The sequence below is a fragment of the Rhamphochromis longiceps genome, linkage group LG11 (assembly GCF_057381845.1).
Source record: "Rhamphochromis longiceps isolate RC_006_pf linkage group LG11, R_longiceps_female_GT1.1, whole genome shotgun sequence".
In the NCBI taxonomy this organism is placed as follows: Eukaryota; Metazoa; Chordata; class Actinopteri; order Cichliformes; family Cichlidae; genus Rhamphochromis; species Rhamphochromis longiceps.
In genome coordinates this window covers 3,350,499-3,371,075 of record NC_140567.1, presented here as the reverse complement: position 1 = coordinate 3,371,075, position 20,577 = coordinate 3,350,499, and the positions used below count along the sequence as shown (strand labels likewise).

General features: G+C 41.8%; 1 protein-coding gene across 4 annotated transcripts in view; it reads left to right on the top strand.

The window, feature by feature from the left end:
* The window catches only part of cdk14 (cyclin dependent kinase 14), a 237,020-nt gene that overhangs the window by 63,881 nt on the left and 152,562 nt on the right, over positions 1-20,577 (top strand). For 2 of the 4 annotated variants that reach the window (XR_014913714.1, XM_085422048.1), the window contains exon 3: positions 15,791-16,036. Coding sequence is in view for 3 of the 4 variants with exons in the window: in XM_085422048.1 (XP_085278174.1) it covers positions 15,791-16,036 (246 nt within the window). In the remaining variant the exon portion in view is untranslated. Of the gene's footprint in view, positions 1-622; positions 767-15,587; positions 15,685-15,790; positions 16,037-20,577 lie in introns of those variants that run through there. The other 2 variants (XM_085422049.1, XM_085422050.1) reach the window with 2 other exon arrangements.

Below are 20,577 nucleotides of genomic sequence, written 5' to 3'. Positions count from 1 at the left end.
TCACGTCTTCCAGTTATGGTGAATGCTTTGGGCTGACAAAGGACCTCAGCCTCTGGTTTCACCTAAGGGGCTGTAGCCCTGTAATCAACACAGCTCATCTTCGTTTTACCTGGCTCAGCTCAGATTCTCTCTCTCTCTCTCTCTCTCTCTCTCTCTCTCTCTCTCTCTCTCTCTCTCACACACACACACACACACACACACGCACGCACACACACACACGCGTTGTGGCTGAATCACGGTAGTTTCAACTGGCTAGCGTAGCTGCTGCTGCTGCTGCTTTAGATACTGTTTGCTTCCTCATACTCCTCTGGGCTGTACCATCTCAGAGCAGAGCAGGGGTCCTCAAGGATTCCAGGATGTCCTCGCTGTCAGCCTCTTTCTCTTCTGTGTTGCTGTGTTGCATCCATTTGTAACAAACGCCTCCACTCGACCACCTCCTCCATCATCACCTCCCTGTCACCTATGAGCCACAGAGCCTGCAGTCTCCCAGGGCGCTCGGCCAGAAACAACGTAGCCTCCTAATACCCTGAACTGTGTCTAATTTCACTCCCCCCTCTGCTTATAGTACAATCTCATCATTTCCAGCTTGCAAACCGAGCGGAAGAGAGGGAAGGGAGAGAGAGAGCGAGAGAGAGTGAAAGAGAGCGAGAGAGAGAAGGAGGGAGGGAGGGCGATGTTTTGAGCTGGTTTGCAGGAGGAGAGGTTGGCCTGAGTGCGTTCTGTCTGCTCTTCAGAGGCATCCAGGTGAGCTGTTTCCTCCTGGAAGGTAAGAGCAAGGCTGAGATTGGCGCTTGTTTTGTCCTGCATCCCTTGTCATCACCGCCACCCCGCCTCCACCTCCTCCTTTCTTCCCTTGCCTCAGCTGCATCCCTTCTGTTCGCGTGTGTGTAAATGAGCATGAATAGTATTCCCCAGACACACCACACATACACACGTAACACTGTACAATGTACAGATGTGCAAGGGCGTCAGCATATGTGCATTTAGGGGGAATGGATTTGATTTATGTGCGAGCATAGTGTGCGTACTAGGCTTTTTGTTCAGGACCGGAGTAATGATAGGCTGTCATACTGGCATGCATGACAGCCTGAAAGTAGTCCACCTGAGTATCAGTTTGTGTCAGTGGGGAGGATGTGATGAGGGACTCTGAGGGTAGAAGGGAAGTAGCGAGAAGACATTGAGTGTCTGTGCCAGTGTGTGTCTGCAGTTTTCGCAACAAAGTCAAATCTTAACGTCACTACTGTCAGCTCCCCTCCTTCTTTCCTTCACTCCCCCCCTCCCTCGTGCTAATAGGTAGCATTTCCGTTGTGGCGCTGAAATGGGTGCTGATGTGTACTCGTCTAATGGACGGGCTGTTCCGCTGCAGCGTTTTTCTGCTCACTCTACAATATGATGTCCCACTTTGGGCAAATTTGCAACACGCTCCTCTTTTTCCGAGCCCGGAGGGATGGAATGTGGGCATTGTGGGGAGGATGAGCGAAAGGGGGAGAGAGAGAGGAAGACAGGGACAGGCCATTTACCATCTGTGGTAGCGTCTCGTGGATGTGTGCGAGCCTTTCTGCAGGGCCATATGCAGCTCCTTGGGAAGACAAGCCAAGCTGTTAGGAAGTAGAGAGAATAAGGAAGGAGGGCTGAAACAGGAGACACAGGGTGTAATCTGTTTGAGAGCATAAGTGTCAGAATAAAGAGCCAAATCGAGAGTAGTGTCCTCTTAATGGAGAAGCTTGAAAGGCTGTTCATGCTGCACTCAATGGAAGGCATAAGTGGAGGCAAACTTGGCTTCCTCTGTGTTTATATGTCTGCAGGAATACCTAACTGTGCAGCTCTACTTTACTTACTGTGGTCAGCTCCACTGTGACATCACTTATTGGTTTTGACTCTGACATGTTGGTTTGCGGGAGCCAGAAGTGACTATATTTGGAGTGCTGAGTAGCACAACTTAGTACTCCATCCTGTGCGAGTACCCGCGTACCTGCCAGTTACTACTAAGTTACAAACTAAGAAAATTTCACTCTACAAAACTGATACACAAACTTTTTGAATAGCAGTGGATTGTGATGCAGATAATTCAATTAAAATACTCCAAAAGGTGTTGACAGCAAGTTATACACAATCTAGAGGTCCAGTTAAGGTACTGAACATAGTGTGGTCAGGCCTAGCAGACATCCGTTTTTCCATACCAGGCTGTAAAAACATTGGAGTCTGTGGGGATTGACTTGCTTTTGGACCCAGACTTAAGTGGTCACTTGAGGAAACTATCTGGCACTTCTGCTCTGGCTTCATTCTTCAGCCAGAGCAGACGAGCCACACAAGACTTTGTAAGTCTTGGCTGTAAAAAACAATGGAGCAAAACAAACCAAAACAAAAAGATGTTATTTTGAGTGAGTCAGTATGTTTGAACTAATGATCTAGGTCAGACTAAATGTCATCTATAGCCAGCAGTATCCTTTCCAAGAACTCCATTCCAACTTCTTAGATGAATCCAATGACAGACAGTGTTTCCTCAGGGTGAGCTTGTCACAGGTGCAGCATATATTAGCCACACATTAGGTGTATTGTGATAAATCAAATCTTGGTGTTATCCAAGTCAAACCCAGCCCATGACTTTCAGGTCAGATTGGGACCACGGATCACTTGCTTATGCATCCAAAGTAGCTACAGTGGGGCAAAAAAGTATTTAGTCAGCCACCGATTGTGCAAGTTCCCCCACCTAAAATGATGACAGAGGTCAGTAATTTGCACCAGAGGTACACTTCAACTGTGAGAGACAGAATGTGAAAAAAAAATCCATGAATCCACATGGTAGGATTTGTAAAGAATTTATTTGTAAATCAGGGTGGAAAATAAGTATTTGGTCAATAACAAAAATACAACTCAATACTTTGTAACATAACCTTTGTTGGCAATAACAGAGGTCAAACGTTTACTATAGGTCTTTACCAGGTTTGCACACACAGTAGCTGGTATTTTGGCCCATTCCTCCATGCAGATCTTCTCGAGAGCAGTGATGTTTTGGGGCTGTCGCCGAGCAACACGGACTTTCAACTCCCGCCACAGATTTTCTATGGGGTTGAGGTCTGGAGACTGGCTAGGCCACTCCAGGACTTTCAAATGCTTCTTACGGAGCCACTCCTTTGTTGCCCGGGCGGTGTGTTTTGGATCATTGTCATGTTGGAAGACCCAGCCTCGTTTCATCTTCAAAGTTCTCACTGATGGAAGGAGGTTTTGGCTCAAAATCTCACGATACATGGCCCCATTCATTCTGTCCTTAACACGGATCAGTCGTCCTGTCCCCTTGGCAGAAAAACAGCCCCATAGCATGATGTTTCCACCCCCATGCTTCACAGTAGGTATGGTGTTCTTGGGATGCAACTCAGTATTCTTCTTCCTCCAAACACGACGAGTTGAGTTTATACCAAAAAGTTCTACTTTGGTTTCATCTGACCACATGACATTCTCCCAATCCTCTGCTGTATCATCCATGTGCTCTCTGGCAAACTTCAGACGGGCCTGGACATGCACTGGCTTCAGCAGCGGAACACCTCTGGCACTGCGGGATTTGATTCCCTGCCGTTGTAGTGTGTTACTGATGGTGACCTTTGTTACTTTGGTCCCAGCTCTCTGCAGGTCATTCACCAGGTCCCCCCGTGTGGTTCTGGGATCTTTGCTCACCGTTCTCATGATCATTTTGACCCCACGGGATGAGATCTTGCGTGGAGCCCCAGATCGAGGGAGATTATCAGTGGTCTTGTATGTCTTCCATTTTCTGATGATTGCTCCCACAGTTGATTTTTTCACACCAAGCTGCTTGCCTATTGTAGATTCACTCTTCCCAGTCTGGTGCAGGTCTACAATACTTTTCCTGGTGTCCTTCGAAAGCTCTTTGGTCTTGGCCATGGCGGAGTTTGGAGTCTGACTGTTTGAGGCTGTGGACAGGTGTCTTTTATACAGATGATGAGTTCCAACAGGTGCCATTCATACAGGTAACGAGTGGGGGACAGAAAAGCTTCTTACAGAAGACATTACAGGTCTGTGAGAGCCAGAGATTTTCCTTGTTTGAGGTGACCAAATACTTATTTTCCACCCTAATTTATGAATAAATTCTTTACAAATCCTACCATGTGGATTCATGGATTTTTTTTTCACATTCTGTCTCTCACAGTTGAAGTGTACCTCTGGTGCAAATTACTGACCTCTGTCATCATTTTAAGTGGGGGAACTTGCACAATCGGTGGCTGACTAAATACTTTTTTGCCCCACTGTACATATTATAATAATGCCCAAATGTCTCTTCTTTCTGTTAAAAGTGTGATTGCCACATTGTATGTTTGGAAGGATATTGTTCTACTTTCAAAAGCCTTAGCATGACAAGCACTGTGTGGGACTCTGAGGCTGTTGCTATAATATGAAATCTTTATGTATAAACCCGACTTCAATTGGAACATGTGTTGGTTCTGCAGAATTGTTTTGACTTACTGTCCTATGAAGAGGAGGAGAGTTTTACAGTTGGACTTAGACATTAGTCTGGTTGTCTTGTCCTGGATCCCGTTGCCCTTTGTTTCCTGCTCTGGGGACTGTACTGTACTAAAGTTGAACAGTGTTGGGCCTATGTGCAGATCCACATGTTGGACACTGCTAAAACACAAACATGCGACTGTTACAACTTGTGTACAGCCTCTTCCCAAGAGTAAGCATCACTGTATGCCTCAAGTATTTGGATGAGGAATGGACATTTCTTGTTTATTGAAGTAAAAACAAGCTTGGTAAAGTTGATGCTTGTAAGACAAACACTACCTCTGATCACAGGTTAGATACCGCATAACCATATGAGCTAAGGTCTGTTTAGCTAAAAAGGTTGGTTGCTACCTATCCTTAAGGAATTTGTCAGAATTCAAGCTGCCAAGTTCAGGCAGTTGCAGTGGATATTTCCCTGACTATAATCCTACTGTGAGAGATGTGCTGTGAGAGGACTGGCTTTGTGAGACTGAAAACAAGCACAAAAACACAGCTTCCAAGCAAAAGCTTTTCTTACCCTGTGTTTGTACCACCACTTTGTCTTAACCTTGTCCTCGATGGATTGCACCCACTAAGACAAGTTTTGTTTGTCCAGGTTTGTAGGGATTACTACCAATACCTGCGCATCAAATAAATCCAGAGCATCAATATTGTCTGTACCGGCTCCTAGAAAGAGAAGTAAGGAATGGTCCCTTCAGTGTAAGACCCTCACCTAGGCAGGTCTCTGACAGCGAACACAATACTTTTATTCAGATGCAAATCCCTGGAGATGGAGTCAGTGGCACATGGTGTGATTCATATCATCAAGTGGCTACAAAGTGAATGTGTTTACTTTAGTGGCACTTGTGCTAATGAGTCAGTGGTAAATGCCCTATTAGACCTGAGATCTGCATCTAGTAATGCTGTTTTGTTATGCTGATTTCAAGTGGACTGTTACATAAAACTGGTTTTTAAATACTAGAGTGCTGCAGAGCAGAGTATGCTAGCGGTCATTAAGGGGCTTAACAATGCCAATAACATGATAGCGCTCTTGTGCGTCAAACACTCTGGTCCAGCCTCCAATACCTCAACAACAGCTAAATGAAGTGCCATGGAAGTTTATGCAAAGATATCCACTGACATTTACTCTTGTTTACTACACAGATTAACTATAAAGTTAGCTGTAACCTTAGTTATGGTACACAGCGGAAGACCAGAGCTGTGTTAGTTGTGTTTGCTGTGTTGGCCATGTTGGGGGATCACGGGGAGAGTTTTGACAAACAGCTGGATAATAATATTATAGTCAGTTGCCAAGCAGATGCTACAAAGATGCGTTACTGAGAATAGAGTAACTGTTGGAGATTATGTATGGGAATTTCAGGAGCAGGACCACGCCTCCAAACACGCTCCTTCCAGCTGTCATCTATATAGGTTCCCCTAGTTCTGCAAGCTGATCATTCTCGTTTACGTGCCCCACCCTCCCTCCCTCCTTCTTCTCCATTCTTCAACTTCTTCACTTCCGTTTAGTACATGGGGATCTGCCAGGCCCGAGAGCCGTCGCCAGTCCCCTTCAAGGCCTTCCCCAAACCACAGCTCAATTCATGTCAAAGCGTTCACTTTTTCCTACTAAAACGCTGTCAAACATAAATGAGGATGTGGGCCCAGCTAGTGAAATATCTTTATTTGTCTACAATATCTAAATGGGTAGAAGTATACAAGTCTTAACAGTTAACTGGTACATTGTGTTTAGCTAGGTCAATACTAGTTGAGGAATTCCAGCTCTCTTCCTCAGTGTGTCTTTTGTCCTGTCTCCCTCTAATCACTGCCAGAGGTTTCTTCCTGTTAAAAGGGAGTTTTTCCTCCCCATTCTCTCACTAGCAGTTGTCTAATTGCTGGGGTTTTATCTGTACGGTCGTTGCGTTCCAATATAAAGCACCTTGAGGCAGCTGTTGGTGTGATTTGGTGGTATTTAAACAAAACTGAATTGAATTGAAATTCTCCAGCCTAGATACTCAAATGAGATCAAATGAGTTGAACTGTAACTAAAAAGCACTGTCAATATGGAGAAGCTTTACATTTTCCCTTTGAAAGAAACACAACATTATAACTGACTTAAGTGTTTGTGATAGCCTCCCAGCGTGGCGGTGTACCCAGAATCTGTAATGAATCCTCAGAGCAGCCCTTGTCTTCAGGGAGACAAAATCAGAAAATTGCCACTAGCACTTCTGCATTATAAAAAAGCAAAATGTTGCTCTGCTCATTAAATTGTTTTTATTCTAATGCTGCACTCTTGGCTTGGGTTTCACAGCCTTATGTGACAGTGTTTGATGATGAGCGAGGGCTAACGTGCCAGGGCTTAGGAAGGAGCGAAGTCAGAGGGGGGCGGAGGTTGAGGTAAGGAGCTGGCGACGTCACAGCTGTTCTCTTGAGTGACCGAGCACTGTCCTGAAGCTGGAACAACTGGGAAGTGAGCCAATTTAGTCATTTATGTCTCTGGACCTTTCGTTCTCCAGTGTCCCAATCAGAGGCAATGACTGGCTACACTAATCAGGGAGGTAGGAGGGTTGCCTGAGTCATTAACTGGCCAGAACACTTCCTCCTCCAGGAAGGTAACTGGACCTCAGAAGCTTCGGTCATTCTAAGAGACGAGGCTGGTTGGCACTGGTCACTGAACCTGAGATACTGATGCACATGGGTGATATTTGTAAGACATTTCACACAGTGATGCAGTGATAGATGCCGAAGCGTCTTTGCAAAACGACATCTTATAGTTTGTTATTCATTAAGCCTGTTCCCAAGCTTATTCTATAGGACTGCATGACAAATACAAGCAGTAGTTCTAATGTTTCTACAGTAAATTCTAGTATATTCTTAAAGATTATTAGGACACCTAATTAAAACTGAATGTTTGAATCCAGACCGAGTTCAGAGTTTAGTATATTCTGACAGCATTTCATGTTAACATCCATCGACATGTTGAAACACAGTCAGTAAATGCTGTCAAGCAACCAGTGTGATCCTGGACAGACCTCTGCACATCTCTGAAATCGCTGTTATTGGGTTTTTTAATATGAGAGGTCCGTAACAAACATAAACTGTGATATTTAGAGTTTTACCCTCTGTCGTTACGAGCTGAGTAATTAAACTCAGGGTTCTAGTTTCATTATTCATTATAAATTCAGTTTGGGAAAATAATATTACTAATTACTGTTATTACTTTAATAATAATACTTACTTTTATAGTTAGATCCAATGCTTGATTCTCTGCCTGTGCAGTCTTAGAATCATCAGTCTTGGAGCTGCCTGTCCGAGTCTATGCTTGTTTTTGACTTTAAGTAGTCCCGCGAGATATTTGTCCATTAGGGCTGCCACAAACGATTATTTTGATAGTCGACTAGTCACCGATTATTTTTGCGATTAGTCGACTAATCAGATCATCATCCATTAGACGTAAAACTACAGCTTATTGCACCAGCAGCATCTGCTCTTATATAACTATCATTAGCTTACAGCTTTAAGCTTTTAAGGTCTGTGCTAACTAAAAATAAAGACAAGATGATAGTTTATTAAATTTTAATGAAATTTGCAATTGTTTCGGTGAAGTTTAATAAACTCCTTGCTATCTAAAATATAACAGGACACCGGAGTAAATTCTGGAGCGTCTCACACTTCTGATAATCAGCTGTCTGCTTGACGTTTATTCAGCTGTGCAAAAACTATAACTTTAATCTCAGACAAACTGATTTACTCAGGAACAAATAAAATACTAAAAAAAAAAAAGCCAAACAATAACATTTTAAGTTATCTAAGTGACTCATATATATTTAACCTGAGTAGCGAAAGACAGCGGTGGGTTTGAAAACGATTTGCGGGGAGTCCGGTGTTCTCACGGCGCTAGTGAGCCTAGCCCCCGGCTCGCTAACGAGCTAGTGGGTAACAGACGTCTCCGAAAACGTCGGAGCGCTTTTGAAAATATGTGGTGTCCTGATAAACTGAGCAGATATTTGAGGTTTACACAGCTACATTCTCGCCTGAAAATATGTTAAACGTTTATTTTGTGACCCAGAAAGAATAATAAGAGTAACATTAAAACTAACTAGCTGCCGCCATTGTTGGAAACTGCGCTGGGCCGCGCTATGAATTCTGGGACACAGCTGCTTCTTCTTCTTCTTCTTCTTCTTTGGGGTTTAACGGTAGCTGACATCCTTGTACATGCAATGCTGCCATCTTCTGTTTCAGTCCGTTATTACACTCTTAAATCCTGCCACTTATTCCTGCGTCTTTTGTGATCTTACAAAGTTTCAAACGACGCGTCGACTATTAAATCAGTCGTCGACGATTTTGATAGTCGACGTAATCGTGACTAGTCGACAAATCGTGGCAGCCCTATTGTCCATGATCATTTCTTTGAGTAGTGATGCCATAAATTATGTAGCGTTTGATTTTCCTACATTTTTATCAGGCCAATACTCTGATACAACACATCTTCTGAATGTTTCCATCCTTTTCAGTGTAATTCTCCTTGAGCCTCACAGTTCACCTGTAAATGGAGTTAATTCATAGCTTCTTGTAATTCCTATGCTGTTAAGGAACAAGGTCACATGGATTTAACTGAGAGGTAGTAACTGCATCTTTTTCACTTTCTTCACTTTTCTGAGCTTCACAGTATATTTTCTTGCCAGTCACCTCCTCTAGCTCTACCCACTACAAAGGAGAGAGAAAGAGACACACTGTCTCCAGCATGTCTGCCACAGGGTCTCATCAGGGGTGAGATGCCCAAGACCCTTCACCCACACCAAATTTACTTTAAGGTTGTAAAGTTGGGCATTTTCACCTACAGTAGGAGTTCATGCAAACTGACTGACCTGTACTTCTGTGTGGCCTTCGTTTTTCAAGCATGCCATCTGTTACTCTAATAGCGTCAAAAACATGTATTATTTATTATATTAAATCAAAGCATTGTAAAATTAGATCTCACCTCTTCTTTTACGTGTGCCTGTGTGACTGTTCTGTAAAGTGGGCTCAGTTAAAGGCTAACTTTCATTTGTGATTTCTGCCTATTGCATCGACTGTGCGGATGCTCAGCTGCTGATGTTTCTCCAAAGTCTACTGAGTGCATCTCTAAAACATGTCAACGTTGCTTTGTGTCGTTGAAGTGGAGATTAATGATGTTATGTCTCCCTTTCAAGGACTTACTCAGAAGTAAGTAATATGTTGTCATTGTCTCACCGCTGTGGGATTTCTAGATGTCAAAGCCTGTTGAAGGTGGTCCAAATGCAAGATGAGGTGAAAATATGAGAACTGCAAATGCAGTACGTATCGCTGCAATGAAAAGTCTCTATCTAGGCCATAATTTATCTGTTGGGATACTTTTATTCCACCACGTATGATAATTAAGACTCTCATCCACAATATCTTAGGGCTGGCATTCAAAATGATGAAGACCCACAGCAGATCCATTTGCATGTTTTATTTTTCTGGTGCATTTAATGAGTGCCAGCAGAACTCAAGGATACTGGAAACTAGGTGTGTGTGTGCCAAAAAGGGAGCTGCAATACTTCATAACAAAGTAACTTCTGTAATATGTTAAAACTTCCAACTCAGTATTTTCATACTTGTACAGAGACAGTCTCATCATTTAAGGTTGACCCTATAGGTCGAGCTGTGGGACTGAGTACAGATGACGTGTTGCCTGACTTTGTCTTCATGAAGTGTGTCCACACCATGTGCAAAGTGGAAATGCATTCGTGCTGTGGGTTGAGCCTCAATGTGAGCCAAGTTTCCATGGTTGATAGCTTTGAGTTAGCACGAGCACACAAGTAGGCTTTATGGCTTATTGGTCTTTTATGGCCTCTGAGGTTCTTGTCATCATTCAAGCTAATGTCATCAGTAACTACTCCTGTGGAGATGGTTGCATTAGTGTGGTCCTGGCTGCGCTCGTTCCTGCCCTGGATTTTCATCACCGTATGACAACACTACGATAAGATGAATCTTCAGTGATCCCTGTGGGGCAAAGGGGTCAGTGCAGAATAAATTATAGATAGCAAAACAATGTAGTTTGTTTATTTGTCTCTGTGTGTGTTGGTATATCAGAGTGTTGATGGTGGAGGGTAGTAGTGATTAAAGAGGCTGTCCTTCAATAAGAATCGATATGGTGTAATTGCATCTGCGGCGGGTTTTCCCTGTCTTGGTGGGGTGTTCCTGTCTTGGCAACAGAGAAAAGCCAGATGCAGCAAGGCCTCTACATACCGCCGTAAACCAGTCAGTCTGGATGGATGATAATATGTAGCACACTGTCTTTCCCCAAAGCGTTTTTAAGAAGTAAATATCGTGGTCATGTTGCCTGCTTACACATCCAGAGGGCACGAAGAAACAATGGGATTCAGTTTGAGTCATGTTTCTGGCCATCTGACAATTCTTTGTGCAGTACTCTTTGTTTAGCCCTGTCCTCATTGCCAACTCATGAGAGAAATACCTCTTTAGCTGCTAAGCTCAAATATATCCACTGCCTATCTGCTGCTTGTTACTGAGCAGGTAGTGTGCAGCTGCCACAGCATGCAGAAATACAACTTTATGAGATTGATGAGACTCATCTGGAGGTTTGATTACCACCTCACTCAGTCCTATACAAGGTTTAGTCAGTATAATTTGGGTCTACATATCTCAAAGCTGTTTGAAATTTGCATCGCATAATCAGCTCAGACAGCTTGCTCCATTTATCTTCCTTTTTTCAATCAAACCTAAATGAAAATGTTAGAAAATAGTATATAATGTCTAGAGTTGTTATCTTCAGCCAAGACAGAGAAAAGTTGAAAGCTAAAATATTCCCAATTAGAAAAGCTTTCACTATTATGTAAATAATATGTGCCTTTTTGTGTTTAATTGTTGTATTTAGGTTGCCCAGGTCTGCGAGGCTGCCCAGGAGAGTTTGCAAGCCACTGTCAAACCCATCTCTACTGTTTTTCAATTTACAGCATGTAGTGCGGTATAGATTCTCTGGTGGGTGAATATGATTCATATGATTCACACATATGATTCAGATGGCCCCGCCCCTCTCTGAGCCTGGTTTCTTCCTGTTAAAAGGAAGTTTTTCCTTCCCACTGTCGCCAAAGTGCTTGCTCATAGGGGGTCATATGATTGTTGGGTTTTTCTCTGTATGTATTATTGTAGGGTCTACTGTGCAATATAAAGCGCCTTCAGGTGACTGTTGTTGTGATTTGGTGCTGTATAAATAAAACTAAAATTGAATTGAATTTGTTACTTGATTGTTATCTGCTGCTGAGTCTCTTTAGCACTGCTAGAATTGCAGCCACTAGAAGAACACCTGTTCAATCAGTAAAATGAGTTTCACTTTGATCTGCTGACACACTAAAGCGAAAATAAACTTCGTTTTAAAGTAAAGTTTAAATATATCCAGTTTAAAATTTTCAGAGCTCTAATGTGCGGCTGCCATGTAAGGAATTAGCAGCAGCCCTGAGAACGCGCTCAGCTTTGAAATAACTTGAAATAAGAAGTTTGTTTTACCACTGTGTGCACTAAATCACAAGAGTCATGATTTTATTCAGCAATAATCGCTCATCTTATTTGCAACACTGTTACATTTTTCTGTTATTTTTAAACATTAGCTCTTTGTTCTTGTGGAAAGTAAAACGCTATTAGATGAAGCCGTGGATAAAACAGGTTTAGGATTTTTAGCAGATCAAAGTTGCTTAATGCCTGACCTTGATGGTTGATATGTGCAGTGGGATATTCTCAGTGCTAGACTTTTCACAGAGCCTCTGTGTGTAATTGCTCAGTGAGTTTGGGATCCACGCTGCTTATTTTAATCTCAGTAGTTTGGTAAGTGACATGTGCAACCAGTGACCGCCAGGACATTTTAGGCTGCTAATTTACCCATGCAGTTTTCCACTTTAGCTGTTAAATGTGATGTGTGATGTGGATTCAGTGTTGAACATTTACTCATTCACTAGTCCATCTATGAATTTCAGGGTCGTGACTGCAATTAAGCAAGAAAGCAGCCTGTGTAATCTGGTCCTGGGCAGCAGTGATGTAACTCACACATGGCTACTGTATTATTTGGGTATTACTCTAATTAGCATTGCCACTGGTTAATTTTTAAATGAGGGCAAGACAGTCAATACCATTGTGCGGTATTCCAGAAGCCTGTAACTTAGTTCTGCATTAACCGTTTTATCCTTCTTTTATTAGTTGGTTTCACTGACGTGCGTGTCCTTCATGCCTTCATGCCTCTGGTTTCTTATAATTCTCTGATGTTGACTTCTTGGAACCTAGACATCTTTAAACAGACACTCTCATCAAATATTGATGCCTTGTAGTGCGATAGGTCCTAAATGACTGCATTTGTTTTTGTTAGTTTAATGTGCTGCTCCAGATGACAACTGCTGTCACTGAGGACATGCTGGATGTGCATGGGACTCAGCTATATTCTCATTACCGTGTGTGACTCCAACCTCCTCATTTCTTTTTATTTTCTCCACATCTTACTCCGGTGTATTACTTGGCCCAGTTTACGCGCTCGTTTGCCTAAACGTGTTCTTATGTCACTCCCTTGCTTGGAGTTTAATTTCATGCTTGAAATCTTCTGAATAAAAGTGGCCGCATTGCTTAACTTTTTTTAAACTGAGCTAATATGAAAAAAGTGATTTTGAATTTGACTGACAAGAAAGAATTGTCTTCAGAGAATCAGTCAAAACTGTAAAATATTTGCTGAATTTGTAAATATTATTTAACTTGCAATTGAAAGTAGGAAAACATCGATCATGGTTATCTGACTTTGTGGAGATGTTGGACTAAATATGTTGCATGTAGGTATGCAATTTTTATGCAATTGATTGAATACTTTATTTAAAGCTGCAGAGGGTTCAGTGTGTGTCAAGTCCAGATGTCAGTTGGTTCATACAGGTTTGAGAATATCTTGTTACCTTTTAAGTGTGATACTTCCAATAATTGAATTTTGATCTCTCGGACTTGAAGCTTTGAAGCTGCACATCCTCTCCACTTTAGAGCTAAAGCTGTTTAGCTGGAAGAGCTACAGTGTGCAGTGAAAGCATCATTATTCTGGGTTGCCAGTGAGATGTCAGTATTGCAGTCGGTGGGGAGATTTGCAGCTGTTGTAACTGACTCGTAATTACTAAAAAATACTTGGTTGGATGGATGGGAGGTGTAATTTAACTTGTAATTACTCAAGTTATCTGGACACCTGCAGGTGGGTGACAAAATGCTTATTGGATTGGTTTGACATTCATCTAAGTGGTGTAAAGTGCTCTCTAACAGGTCAGGAGATTTACAGTATTGGGGTTGCGATCTAGTGACGGTCACAGAATATGAGCCACCTGTATTAACTGATGCTTTAAGGGGACATGCAGACCTACCATTGCAATATTCCAAGACCCTCCCACTGTCTTCGCTGCGTGGGGTAAACATTTTGCTCTTCACTTTAATTTTTCCTCTGATTGTACATCATCATCATTACAGACCTGTAGTTTCGTTTATACAATATGATATCTTAAAAACAGGAATAACTGTTTCACCCTTTGCACTGAGCGAAATTCTTCAGCAATCCATCATGTCTCCACATTTTGCTGATAGAAAAGGAAAAGTCTTCAGAAATAGTTCTCCAGACTTCTTGAAGGACCTTAAAAGGTCTTCTTTGGATGCTGGCTGCCTTTTGTTCTGTTGTCTCTCGCAATGATCCCAGACCAATCCAAGACTGATAGTGTTCCATTATGTGCTTTTCTACCCAGATATGATTTTACTGCAGTGTACTTGGGATCATTGTCATGAGGAAAAATAAAGCAAATGTCAATCAGATGCTCTCTAGATGGTATTATGTGGTGGATCAAACTCTGTCAGTACTTTTGAGTGTTTGTAATTCCATCAGTTTTGACAAGATCTCCAACTGCAGCTCCAACCATAACAGAGCTTCTACCATGGCTGTAGACGCTCACTGCCAAGCTTCTCTTCTCAACACCTTCGTACTGACATTACTTAGAGCCCAAAATGTCTTTAAAGTTTGGATTAATCACTCCAAAGCCCTTTTTCCCATTGATTTTTCAATCTACTTCTTGTGTAATTTTGCGTACATCAACCTTTGTTTACCTTCCTTAAGAACGGCTTCTTGACAGTCGCCCTTCCACCAAGACATTTGTGATGAGGTTTCAGCAAACAGTAGGTGCCAGTAAGGGCCAGATTCATTTCTTCCTATTTTGTAAGGACATGGCTTTGAAAATATGTTTACATTAGGATATGTTTCCTTTTGTCCTCTATTTGTCCAGTTTTCCCCAATTTTTTAAAGACATACTGTACTGCCTTTCAAGTTTTTCTTATAGATTAGTGTTAAGTGGCTTAAATATTCTGAAAATAGTCAGATACCATGACTGGGCTGAAAATGAGTGGAACACCAGTCCATGTCTCTCTTCGAGGGATAGCTCAAGACTTTTGAACAGTGCTGTATAATGCACCCTGGATCTGGTTTTCAGTAATCTGTGGTAACCTAACCTCCCGATCAATAGCTGCTGCTTTTATATTATTCTTTTATAACATCTTATCACATTAGCGTGACAGGGAAGGGGGCTTGCGCTGTGAAAAAAGCTGCATTGTGTCCAATGAAACCTGGCCCGTGTAAAGAGCAAACCAGTGAGCTGCAAGACGACTCCTCCTTGTGTTTTAGAGTAATTAGAACTTCTTCCTGCTGCGGAGTTCAGACCTAAATATTTAATCTTGAATGGAACCGTGGCAAAACATGTCATGCTGCCTGGGTCTTTTGTGTCTCGTACACACAGTCCGTGGTGGCAGAGCAGCTGCTAAGGCGCTTTTTGTTGTAAATAGTTGGTGAGTACTGGGGGCTGTGCCCGGTGGGCGTGTTGGAGACATTCTGTAGCATGTCTGCACAATTGTCTGAACGCGTAGATGTGTGTCAGAGATAAGGTGGGACTGTGTGTATGCGCAGTCTAGGGACAGCGGCAGCAGCCGGCAGCGAGTGCATGTGCAGCAGAGCTGACGGAGGCTGGAGCTGTTTTGATCAGAGAAAAGAGAGATGGAGATAAAAAGGCTCTCATCCTAGCAAAGAGGTAGCAGTGAGGCTCTACAGGGAGGGAAGAGACCCAGGCTGACAGAAAGATGAAAAACAGGCAGGATCTGGATGACAGTCAGTTTTTTGGCTGAACACTGGTAATCGCAGATGGACTATTTTTTTCCCTCTTAATGCTCACATTTATCTTCACCCTCCTTTCTTCACTTCACTTCTCTTCTCCTTCCCCTTCCCCTCTTTTGACAGATATGTGTCACAAAGATGTCCACACGCAGCTGCCAGGGAACAGACTCTGTCATCAAGCCCCTGGACACCATCCCTGAAGACAAGAAAGTGAGAGTTCAGCGCACGCAGAGTGGCTTCGACCCGTTTGAGAAGCCCGCCAGTCAGGTGAAAAGGGTCCACTCTGAGAACAATGCCTGCATCAACGCCAAGAGCTCAACTGCTGGCAAAGAGTCCCCCAAATTGCGCCGCCACTCCAGCCCTAGTTCTGTAAGTGCACCTCTCCAGCAGCATAGAAAACAGCACAGTATAGTGTCGAAGAACCAAATGCACAACTTCTAATTTTTTACACCCTTGAATATCAAAAACTTTTGGACATTAGCCTTAATGAGGGGCTGAGTATACGTGGCAGTTTGCACTCCTTTTAGCTATTTCGACAGGAGGAGGATTATAACTTGTTCAAAGTGGTGATAATTGGCTCCACATAACAACACTGATTTATGTTACTGTACGAAGTTTGAAGTGCTGTTCAATATTAATGAATCCCATTGCTTAAGAATCTAATGCTAGGGTGTTAGTCTTACTTATGTATTCACCAAGGAGCAACCAAAAAATAAGGAAACTAACTTCTCAGGAGTAGGCACGGAAAATTAATGGGTGTAGTGTATCAACGTATCATATTGGAACTTTCATTTAACATTCATGCCTAATGATAAAAGTTGTACATGCATCAAGCAAGTCACCTGTTAAAGATGCTAGCAAAATCAGCGATTGGCCTTCCTGGGAAGAATAATTGTGTTCACTTTTAGTTTTAAAAGTAGAAATTCGTTACGTTTGGGGGCTTGTCTGGGATCATCAGCGGTAGAGACATGGACCTCAATTAATGCACAACAGTTAAGTGGCGCTGTTCATTAATAAACAAAAATACTTAGTTGACTGACAAGCATTTCTGTTAACAACTTACGATGAGTGTTTAAACATCTACTGCAGCTGACTGGTCATATGCATACCTAGTTGTAGTGCAGGCTCTAACCAGCCAAATACAAATATGGTGAAAGACTAGTGTGGATGCAGGTGCAGCAATGTCAATTGACTTTAAAATAGAAGAAGATACTGTAAATTGATCATTACAGTGGGTAGTTACCCTTTTTTATCTGATCACAGCCTGCTAGACTCATCCTAATGGCTAAAACTTCATTATCTTGCGTTGTGAAGTTACACAATATGATTGTTATTGTCCTATGACACCTTCTGATAATCAGTGACACCTGCTGTCAGAACAGTGTAGTGAGAAAAGCTACAATTTGTGCTCTTATTAATTATGCATGCACTGAAAGAGCAGGTTGTTAATAACAGAATAATCCGTGAGCAAAGGCTCTCTTATAGAATGGTTCAACTCCAGTGAAATCAAACTTGTCAGCGCGGTGACAGTGGTCTGATCTCCTTTCGGAGAAAAGCCTGATTAAGCAAGACTTCACATTTCAAAGCCACCATCGTCAGAGGTGTTGATGATAAAGTGTCTGTTTGATAAATAGTGGGTTAAGAGTCAGTCAACAATTGTGCCAGTGTTGTCATGGAAACACAGTTAGTAGCTTGTAGATTGTTTTCTTTTGCTCATAATTAATCACTTTATATTTGAAACCACGTTGTGCTCGTCTCTTATTAAAAGATTGGTCACCATCCACACCTCAAAAGAAAATTTAGTGAAGAAGAGATTCCTGTTTGTCAGGCTCTGCCCATACACCACCACATACAACAGGTTGTATGTGGTGGTGTATGTGTACCACATACAACAGGTTGTATGTGGTGGTGTTGCTTCAGTCTGATGAACTCAGACTGAAGCAACTGAGGTAGGGCCAACCTTCACATACAAGTAAATATGTCTTGCCTTATCGTCATCTAAATAACAGAAAGTGAGTCTAAGAGGATGTTGACATGCTTACAGAGTGAAGTGGCATAGTTCAGTCATAGTTGGACTTTTAACAGGAAAGTTAATAAAAAGCTGTATAAAGATAAGAGCATGACTGCAAACTAAAGAGAAACAAAACAATCTGTTTATAGCTGACAGATCTCTCTATGTGTCTATCTGTTCTTTGCCTATCCTAACATTCTTCAAATGTAGCAGGTGTACTAATGGGACAGTAAGTCAGTAAGTGCAGCTGTGAAGCATGTTGCTGTTAGGGAATCAGATGCAGTCAGAGGGAGTAGCATGTTACTGCTCTAACATGCTGCAACATACTTCACTGTTCAAAGCCTCAAGGGCTCCTGCCGAAATGTTTTGTAGTGGAACGATGGGAGCCAGTAGACATTCCAGGCTGTGGTTGTTAAGGTAGTCCTCTAATTTTGGGACCTATCCTCTTTGCAACACTAACTGTTGCCGTGTTTTTCATTCTTATGAGCTGATGCACTTCCCCTGATATTGTCGCCACATCACTGCTAGTCTCTTTCTGAAACATGATCTACGACTTATGATTGGCACAGTTTTAGGAACAACAATTCCTTCTAGGAACAGATCTTTATACTGAGTAAATATGATAAATGGAATGGTTACAAAGTTAAGTGCCCAAATGAGATCTTAACTCCTCAATATGGAACAATCTCTTGTCCTATCAGGGTACAAATGCTAATTGATGTTAATGCTAATTAATGCCAAGAAAAGCGATGAGTACTCTAGCCTACAGCTTTACTATGATAACAGGGAGATATGCATCCCCAACATTCACAACACTGGAAATTGTTGTGAATCTCATGAGGCAACAACACGACTGGCTCTTAAGTTTATTGGTTCGGCTGTTGATTGATCGTTTTTTTGGTGATCATGGGTGGGTCAACCGCCTTTATCTTTACCATTCTTACATGTAAAATAGATTTCTATTCAGGATTCTATGAGTTAATATTTAGTTTTGGTTGCTGTTATCATGCAATTGTAATAAAAGATTTTAGGATTTAGACAACTTCGAGCTAACAGTATGGTATGTCTCTTCTAGTGTCAATGGAAATTAGTTCAATTCAATTCAATTGTATTTATATTAGCGATGGCACGATACCACTTTTTTATGTCCATCTCTAATTTATACAGCACCAAATCACAACAACAGTTGCCTCAAGATGCTTTATATTGTAAGGTAGACCCTACAATAATACATACAGAGAAAAAACCCAACAATCATATGACCCCCTATGAGCAAGCACTTTGGCGACAGTGGGAAGGAAAAACTCCCTTTTAACAGGAAGAAACCTCTGACAGAACCAGGCTCAGGGAGGGGCCCATCTGCTGCGGGTGTACAAAATAACTCAAAATGACTGCAAAGACATACAAAACAAACAGAAATGCCACAGGAATACTACAAAGAAGCTATTTGTTGAATGACAAATGAGTTTGAGTGCATTATGCATCTCTAAAATATTACAGCCTTTGAGATGCTGTCAAAGAACCACTTTCCGTCAGCATTTCTGTTGCTCTGCGACGCTGCTGGCTTTTCTTCTTTATTCCTTCGTCAAAGAAATTTGCCAGCCTGTATCTGTTCACATGCCTAATTGAAGACTGCATACAAGTAACACAATTTTCTTAATCATGCAAATGAGATTTTAGGTTTTTATACATATGTGGTTCTTTTCAGAACCATAGAAGAAAAACGGCACAGAATGCGAAAGGTTTAATGAATGTGCACACAGATAAGATTTAATGAGTGTAATACGAGGCTTGACTGATTGCCTGCCAACATCGCTGTGAGAAGCTAATGAATTGTTTCAGCCCTGATTATGAAATTGTGTTATTTGTGCCGTCCGTGGTCATTTGGCTCAGGCAAACAAACCCACTTGATCTCAAACATTTCAAGTCCTTAATTAAAAAAAGATGGATAGTGGCTAATCTCTGGACCATCAGCCTTCAGAATCCCACTTCTAAATTCTGGACCTGTGTCTTTTGTTTCTTTGGCTTTTGTCCTATAATTTAAATAAATTGCACAGGCTCTGGGATGGCATACTATATGTTCTGTAGGACATGGCATTTAAAATTTCTAGAAATTTGGATTTGTTCTATAAACCACTATCCCCCATCAGAATCAGTCATTAACGGGCTTTAACAGTCGACCTCAGATTAGGCTAATGGAATTTCGTTATATCACAGTTACAGCACATGGCAAAATAAAGTTCATGTTAACTTAATGTCAGAATAACTGCTTACAAAAGTGACTGTGTTGTAAAACGGGAACACACTATTAAAGATTATATGTGTCTTTAACCATTTCAGATCAAAATCTGTAGACTACCCTGACTCAGAGCAATTGTCTAATGGCCTCATAATGTTGTGCTTTCCCCCTTCTTGTCATAAAAGTTGACATTGTTAGAGCAGAAAACCAATGAAGTAAAGATACAGATGAATTAAAAGATTCATATGATAAGCAGACTGACACCAGATTAATAACGGATTTAAAGGTGAAATTTTCTTACTTCTGGATTTGTGATTAATCCACTTATGCAGACCCAGCTGATATCTAGTAAACCCTCAGCTTTAGGGACGTTAAGGCGGTTGCAGGCTTTGGCCAAGTGATGATCCAGCTCTGACAACTGCGTAATATTTTGGTACCAATGAACTCCCCCCACCAGTTATTCCTAAAAGAGGATGCAGTAAGGCAAATGTAAAGTGAAAGTGGTTCATGCAGAACACTAGTAGAAAAAAAGACTAGTTCTGTAGTCATGAGCCTTGCTGGGAGAGGTTCTTCAGGCCACCTTACTGTCCAACTCAATTGTTTCACAGATAGAGCTTCACTTCTTCCTTGATCCCAGGGGGAAGTCTGATTTGTTTAGAG